The sequence below is a fragment of the Corapipo altera genome, unplaced genomic scaffold (assembly GCF_003945725.1).
Source record: "Corapipo altera isolate COAL_440 unplaced genomic scaffold, ASM394572v1 59435, whole genome shotgun sequence".
Classification (NCBI taxonomy): Eukaryota; Metazoa; Chordata; class Aves; order Passeriformes; family Pipridae; genus Corapipo; species Corapipo altera.
The window spans coordinates 1-7,579 of record NW_020885850.1 but is presented as its reverse complement, the minus strand read 5'-3'; the positions used below and the strand labels follow the sequence as shown (position 1 = coordinate 7,579).

Genomic DNA, 7,579 nt, shown 5'->3' with positions numbered 1-7,579 from the left:
CACCGGGAGCCGGTCTGGGGGCGCCGGGCGGCTCTGCCGGGTCCCGCTCGCAGACGGGAGATGCTCGGGGGAGGGGGCGGGTGGAACCGGAACGCCGCGACCTGTCCCCGCGGCGGGGCCCGGCTGCGCGGGGCTCGGGGGTCGCCGCCCCCAAACACAGACCCTGACGCATCCAGCTGATCGGTCCGGGGAGCGGCCGGGACCCGACAGAGCCCCAGGACCCCCGTCCCGCCCCGCCGCGCTCCGCCCCGTCCGGGGGCGCAGGACCGGCTCTGCCACACTCCGCCCCGCCTCGCTCATCGCCGGGGCCGAGCCGGGCCGTGCCGTGCGGGTCCCGGGGATCGGGCCAGACCATGCCGTGCGGGTCCCGGGGGCCGAACAGGGCCATGCCGTGCGGGTCCCGGGGATCGGGCCGGGCCAAGCCGTGCGGGACCAGCCCGGGAGCGGCGCTGGCGCTGCGGGTCCTGGTGCTGTGCGCGGCGCTGTGCGCGGGCCCGGTGCGGGCGCGGCCGCCTCCCTTCCCCTTCTGGGACCCCGCGCTGCCCTGGCACCGCCGCCTCGACGACCTGCTGGGCCGGCTGAGCCCCGCCGAGCTGGTGCTGCAGGTGAGGGGGCGGCGGGACCCCCCCGGGGACCCCCGCGGGACCCCCCGCTCAGCGCCGCTGCCCCGCAGGTGGCGAGGGGGGGAGCGATGCGCAACGGCCCCGCGCCCCCCATCCCGCGCTTGGGCATCGCGCCCTACAACTGGAACACGGAGTGTCTGCGGGGCGATGCCGAGGCGCCCGGGTGGGCCACGGCCTTCCCGCAGGCGCTGGGGCTCGCTGCCACCTTCAGGTACCGGCACCGGGGCACCCGGGGGTGTGGGACGTGACCTTGTGAGACAGGTCCCCCCTCGTCCACTCCCCCCGACACTCCCCTGCCGTCCCCACAGCCCCGAGCTCATCTACCGGGTGGCCAACGCCACGGCCACCGAGGTGAGAGCCAAGCACAACGACTTCGCTGCCACCGGCCGCTACGGGGACCACACCGGGCTCAGCTGCTTCAGCCCCGTCCTGAACATCATGAGGCACCCGCTGTGGGGCAGGAACCAGGTGCCAGCGTGGGGGGGTGGCCCCTGGCTGGGATCAGGCCACATGGGACCATGGCCAACCAGCTGGACGTGGCAGTGGGGACATGGGGCTGGGAGTCTTGGTGATGACCCGCCTGCACCTCGGCCAGGAGACCTACGGGGAGGACCCATTCCTGAGTGGGGAGCTGGGCCGCAGCTTCGTGCAGGGGCTGCAGGGCCAGCACCCCCGCTACATCAAGGCCAGCGCCGGCTGCAAACACTTCAGCGTGCACGGGGGCCCTGAGAACATCCCCGAATCCAGGCTCAGCTTCGACGCCAAGGCGAGTGCGGCAGGTCCAGGGGTGGCAGGAGGGCAGGTGACACTCCGGGCACTCCTGACCCTGCTCTGCTGCGGCGCTCGCAGGTGCTGGAGCGGGACTGGCGCATGACCTTCCTGCCCCAGTTCCAGGCGTGTGTCCGTGCTGGTTCCTTCAGCTTCATGTGCAGCTATAACAGGTTGGGAGCACAGTGGGGGCCCCGTGGGCTGGGCTGCCCACGGCATGGCTGGTGCCTGGCTCTTCCATCCCCTCTCCAACAGGATCAACGGCGTTCCTGCCTGTGCCAACAAGAAGCTGCTGACGGACATCCTGCGTGGCGAGTGGGGCTTCGAGGGGTACGTGGTGAGCGACGAGGGGGCCCTGGAGCTCATCATGCTGGGGCACCACTACACACACACCTTCCTGGAGACAGCAGTCGGTGAGCTCACGGGCTGGGTGTGGGGTCCCTGGGCATCACACGGCTGTGACGGGTGTTCTCCCTTCTCTCCGGCATGGCAGCCTCGGTCAACGCCGGCTGCAACCTGGAGCTCTCCTATGGCATGAGGAACAACATCTTCATGCACATCCCTCAGGCTCTGGCCATGGGCAACATCACGCTGCAGGTGAGCCAAGGGGAGCAGGGCAAGGGGGGCAGGGAGCCCAGTCTGTCCCTGCCAAGCACCACCAAGATTTTGGGGTTGGGGTCTCCACAGATGCTGCGTGACCGAGTCCGGCCCCTTTTCTACACGCGGATGCGGCTGGGGGAGTTCGACCCCCCAGACATGAACCCCTACAGTGCCCTGGACCTGAGCGTGGTGCAGAGCCCTGAGCACCGCAACCTCTCACTGGAAGCTGCTGTCAAGAGCTTTGTGCTGCTGAAGAACATTCGGGGGACGCTGCCCCTGCGGGCCCGGGACCTGCACGGCCAGCGCCTCGCGGTGAGCCCCTGCACGGGGCAGGCAGGGGGACACGGTGACCCAGGGGCTGCTGCTGGCTCTGTACCCCGCTCACACAGGTGGCACAGGGCTGCCAGTGCCCACTGCCACCCCTCTGCCCTCTGCAGGTGGTGGGTCCCTTCGCTGACAACCCCAGGGTGCTGTTCGGGGACTACGCGCCGGTGCCAGAGCCTCAGTACATCCACACTCCCCGGTGAGACAGCGCGGTGCCACCTCGTGTTCCCCTGTCCCCCAGCCTGGGGCTGCTGCTGGAGCTGCTCATCCCTTCACTGGGAGGCAGGGGAAGGGGGGCATCCCCAGTGTGCCCCGAATCTGGGGCAGAGCAGCCCCCGTGCCCTCTGCTCTTCCCTGGCACAGGAGGGGGCTGGAGACGCTGGGGGCCAACGTCAGCTTTGCGGCGGGCTGCGGCGAGCCCCGGTGCCGGCGGTACTCCCGGGCACAGGTGGTGGGGGCAGTGGGGGCGGCCGACCTGGTGGTGGTCTGCCTGGGCACAGGTAGGTGGGAGCACCGGGTGGGCACTGCCAGGGGACGGGGAGCGCTCTGGGAGAGAAGGGGGGCCCATGAGCTCCCTCTGAGGCGGGCAGTGTCCCTCTGCCCTGTCTGCCTGCAGTGCCCCGGGTGGGTGTAAGGGGCTGTCCCTTGGCTGTCCCCACGCAGGGGTGGGTGTGGAGACAGAGGCGAAGGACCGGAGCGACCTGTCCCTGCCGGGGCACCAGCTGCAGCTGCTGCAGGACGCCGTGCAGGCAGGTAGGGGCTCTGTGGGGCCCAGCGAGTGGGGCCACAGCCCTCCCGGGTGTTGCCCATCCACGGGACACCCCGGAGCTGTCCCAGCAGTGCCCCTGCAGGGCTCTCAGTGACAGCCACCTCCCCGCAGCCGCCGGGCGCCCCGTCATCCTGCTGCTGTTCAACGCGGGGCCCCTGGACGTGAGCTGGGCGCAGGCACACGATGGCGTGGGGGCCATCCTGGCCTGCTTCTTCCCTGCCCAGGCCACCGGCTTGGCCATCGCCAGGGTCCTGCTGGGCGAGGCGGGGGCCAGCCCGGCCGGGCGGCTGCCGGCCACGTGGCCCGCGGGCATGCACCAGGTAAGGTGGGGGTGCTGGTGGCACCTGTAGCCCTTTCCTGCCTTGGTGGCCAGAGCAGTGGTGGGATGCAGGGCTGGTGCTTGTCCATGGCCACCCAGCCCTGCCCTGCTCCACTGCCCTGTGTCCTTCAGGTGCCGCCGATGGAGAACTACACCATGGAGGGACGGACGTACCGCTACTACGGGCAGGAGGCCCCGCTCTACCCCTTCGGGTACGGGCTCTCCTACACCACCTTCCACTACCGGGACCTGGTGCTGAGCCCCCTGGTGCTGCCTGTCTGTGCCAACCTCACCGTGTCTGTGGTGCTGGAGAACACGGGGCCGCGCGATGGCGAGGAGGTGGGCACGGCTGCTCTGCGCTGAGCTGGCTGTACGGGCACGGATGTGCCCTGGCTCTGCCCTGCCAGGGGGCTGCCGGGGGGTCCCTGTGGCACTGACTCCTGTCCCTCTGGGCAGGTGGTGCAGCTGTACCTGCGCTGGGAGCAGTCGTCCGTGCCAGTGCCGCGCTGGCAGCTGGTGGCTTTCCGGCGCGTGGCCGTGCCGGCCGGCCGGGAGACCAAGGTGTCCTTCCAGGTGCTGGCCGAGCAGCGCGCGGTGTGGGCGCGGGACTGGCTCCTGGAGCCCGGCACCTTCACCCTCTTTGCCGGGGGGCAGCAGCCGGGCCAGCGGACGCGGGCGCCCTCGGAGGTGCTGAGCGCGCGGTTCGGCGTCACCGGCGCAGCCCGGCCCCTGCGCGGGTGCTGACGGTGCGGTGGCAGCAGCGGGGCGCTGGCCGAGGGAAGGGGTGCGAGGTGTGCCACGGGGAGCTCGGGGGTCGTCTGCCCTGCAATAAAGTGCTGGTGCTCCGCGGTGGCTTCGTGGGGCCTCCTCCCCTCTGTCCCCCTGGCGCAGTGCTGGGATCCTCCTGCAGCAGGACCACAGTGCCCTTTCTCTGCCTGGTGCTTTTTCCCTCCTCCCATCCCTGTCCCACCCCCTGCACCCCACACCCTGCCCATGCCCCACACAGGCCACCGGGCAGCGGCCGGGCAGCCTGTGCCGTGGCCGCACATGCCTGTGCCTCCCGCTCTATTTATAGCTGCTGGGCTGCTCCAGCGCATTCCCTGTGCAAAGGGAGCAGGTCGCTGGCAGCCCTGGGAGGCTCGGGAGGGCAGGGACTGGCCTCTCTCTTGTGTGGGCAGGATCTGTCCCTGGCAGGGTACAGCCAGGGCAGAGGTGCAGCAGTGGGAGCGACCGAGCCCTGTGCTGGTCAGAGGGACAGATCCAGCCCTACAGCAGCTCAGGGACTGTGGGACAGGGCCGGGATAGGATTCCTGAGGCAGTGCTGGCAGGGAGCCGGAGCCAGGCAGGAACTCCTCCGGATGGTGTTGGAGGACTCTGATCTCCTTCAGCCCTGGGGCCAGAGGCCAAGGTGGGGGTGGCAGGGAGCGCGTGGGGCTGCCCAGGCCTGACCCCATGACATCAGGACACTAATTACAGATGCGGCTTGGGATAATTAGAGAGCGGGTGCGGGCTGCGGCAGGGCAGGGCAGGGCTCAGCCCATCGCTGGCCCATTTGTCACCAGCACCCACGGGGGACTGTCCTGCAGCAGCTGGGATTTGCCACCAGGCATGCGGTGGCCCCACGGCAAGATGCCGGTGGGCTTGTGGCTGCCCTGGCACACTGCTGGCGACGGGCTCCTGCTGCACCCTGGGACAGGACACAGGGACAGACACTCACCCCTGGGGTGCTGCTGGGTCACTGCCCCAGGGCTGGTGGGGGTCAGCTGGAGTGTTTTGGGGACAGGGGTTCAGATCAACCCTCGTGGCCACAGTGCCACAGAGCAGCAGGGTGGGAGCAGCCTGGGGCTGGGGCAAAGTCCTGGGCTGAGGAGAGAGGTGGGGGCAGAGGGGTGGGGAGTGGATGGGATGGGGTGTCCCACACGGTACTTTGCCCAGAGGTGCTGGGGGGGTTTGTTTACCATCCTCATCCCTGTTTGCTCCCAGCTTCCCAGCTCACGCCAGCGGGGCTGGGCTGTGTCTGCAGTTGTCCTTTGACTTTGGGGTGCTCAGCCTGTTGGGTCCCCACAAGCAGCGTCAGGGCTGGGTGCTGGGCATGCTGAGGAGGCCAGAACCACGGTTGGAGCCCGGCCCGTGGGGTGCAGCCCCCTCCCCAGGCTGGCCCGAGGGAGCCATGGCAGTGCTGCACCCCAGGCCACGGGGTGAGGAGCACGGGGAGCGCTGGGACGTGCAGCTGCTGGGGCTGGGCACCGTGCTCATCATGAGCTCATTGGATTTTCCATCAGTGCAGGGAGGGTGGCTGTTCCCAGCACCAGAGGACTGGGGGGGCTGGACCCAGGAACCCCGACACAGCAGGGCTCTGCCTGCAGGGAGCGTTTGGTCGATGCCCTGCTTGTATAAGCCCATTGACTTGGGCTGGTGTGGCGGCCACGAGCCCTCTGTGCTTCTGCCCACACTGGGAACACCATCAGAGCATGGCCACACTCATGGTTGCCCCTTCCCCACTGTGCCCCCTGCTCCAGGCTGGCCCTGCTGTGGGGATCAGGACCACAGGCTTGGCTGGACCCAGTGCCAGGCTGTCCTGGAGTCTCAGGAAGTTTGTCCACTCTGGGCAATGCTGTGGGACCCACAGGGACATGACCCTGCCAGGGAAAGGGGCTTTGGAAGCCACCTAAGGGCACCTAAGGTCATGGGGTGGCCCCAGCCCTGCTCTGCCAGGTCCTTTGTGTGCCATGGAAATAAGGGACTGTGGGGCTCCTGCAGCCCCTTTGGAGGCTCAGCCACAGAGCTGTGAGAGTGGGGCTGTTCCCCTTCCCCATCCTGGGGTGCCCCCTGGGTTTGTGGGTTCACTGGGACACTGCACCCCTGTTCCCTGCCATCTCCCTGGGGTGCCCAGCTCCCAGAGCCAGGGCTTGGCCAGCAGCATTCCCCGGCAGGGAGTCAGCCAGCGGGTGAGGCTCCCAGAGTTTCAGGAAGCCTCTGCTCTGGCTGAGCTGGGTGAGAGGGCACAAGACTGGGGGCTGTGGGAAGGTGAGAAGACTTTGGAGTGATTTGGGGTGTGGAGTCAGCCCTGCAGAATCACAGAGTGGGGCTACCCTGTCTGCTGAGGAGCTCCCTGTTTCTGAGTCAGGGGAATACTCTTCCAGAGGAAAGGGCTGGGATTTTGGGAAACCTGTTTGCCTGGTAGGTGAGGGAGGATGAATGGCAGGGGATCTCCTGGCCTGTGGTGACATCATCCCCAAAACAGGCATCTCTGATGGGTGCTGCCTGCAGGAAACTGGCTCTGTTGATCCACACATCCCGGTGAACCCGGGCACTGTGCAGGATGCCCGGAGAACACTGGCCACGTGGTGGACAAGGACATGTCCCTGGCTCCTGCTGCCCCTTCAGAGCCTGAGGCTGCGTTCCTCCCACTGCTGGTGCTGCCCACATACCCCCTCGCCCTGGCTGTGCCTCTGCCTGGGCAGGGACGGGGCAGCGTTCCCGGCCCATCCCCGCTCCTCGTGGGCCAGGAGGGGTTTCACCCTGAGTGGGGCTGAGCCGAGGCCGCTGCTCCTGCCCGGGGGGCGGGAGAGGCCTCTGTTCTCTGCGGTTCCCGGGGCAGGGGGGATGCGGGGGGCAGCTGCGGGAGTGGGGGCAGCTGCTGGCAGTGACTAAGGCTCACGTGTGACGGGGAGGGGGAGCAGCAGCTCCAAGGCCTCTCGAGCAGCTGAGGTGGGGCTCGGGGACGGGAAATCGGTGTCCTTTTGGGGTGATTGGGGCTGGGGCAGCTGGTCCCGTTGGCGCTGGCTGTGCATCGTGGGGCTGCCCGGGGCGGGCGGTGGCTGCTGCGGGGCCAGCGCTTCGCGGGTGACCGAAGCATCGTAAAATGTGTGTGCGAGCCCCAAAATCTGGGGGAGGCGGGGCTGGAGACGGGCGAGTTGCCGAGCAAAGCTGGGGGATGCTGTGCACCGCGGAGACCGGCGGCGGGGCCGGCCCGAGGCCGCGGTGACGGGCGCGGGGTCCCAGCCCCGGCTGCGGGAGGAGCGGCGCCGGGTCGGGGCTGCGGGGCCGCGCCTGGAGCCGGGGCGAGGCGGAGCATCCCCCGGCCGCTCCCCCCGGCCGGGGCCGCGGGGCCGGGGCGGGGAGCGCTGAGCGTCCTCCCCCGCGGGCCGGGGGGAGCGGGGCTGGGCCAGCCCC

The 7,579-nt window shown here is 69.3% G+C and overlaps 1 protein-coding gene across 1 annotated transcript; it reads left to right on the top strand.

The window, feature by feature from the left end:
• Positions 1 to 333: 333 nt before the first annotated feature.
• On the top strand, positions 334 to 4,274 carry LOC113940847 (probable beta-D-xylosidase 2). Its single transcript, XM_027631998.1, has 14 exons — positions 334 to 605; positions 674 to 834; positions 932 to 1,091; positions 1,219 to 1,389; positions 1,473 to 1,564; positions 1,647 to 1,804; positions 1,885 to 1,988; positions 2,079 to 2,303; positions 2,429 to 2,514; positions 2,679 to 2,815; positions 2,979 to 3,068; positions 3,196 to 3,404; positions 3,536 to 3,742; positions 3,860 to 4,274. The coding sequence occupies exons 1-14, from the start codon at positions 354 to 356 to the stop codon at positions 4,145 to 4,147; spliced, it is 2,340 nt and encodes a 779-aa protein (XP_027487799.1). The 5' UTR covers positions 334 to 353; the 3' UTR covers positions 4,148 to 4,274.
• Positions 4,275 to 7,579: the final 3,305 nt, after the last annotated feature.

What these genes read in the sequence shown, in the direction of transcription:
- LOC113940847 (XM_027631998.1), top strand. Translation starts at nt 354, where the DNA reads ATGCCGTGCGGGTCCCGGGGGCCGAACAGGGCCATGCCGTGCGGGTCC. An exon ending in TGCACGGCCAGCGCCTCGCG is followed by an intron (nt 2,304 to 2,428) that starts GTGAGCCCCTGC and finishes TGCCCTCTGCAG; the next exon opens with GTGGTGGGTCCCTTCGCTGA. An exon ending in GCAGGACGCCGTGCAGGCAG is followed by an intron (nt 3,069 to 3,195) that starts GTAGGGGCTCTG and finishes ACCTCCCCGCAG; the next exon opens with CCGCCGGGCGCCCCGTCATC.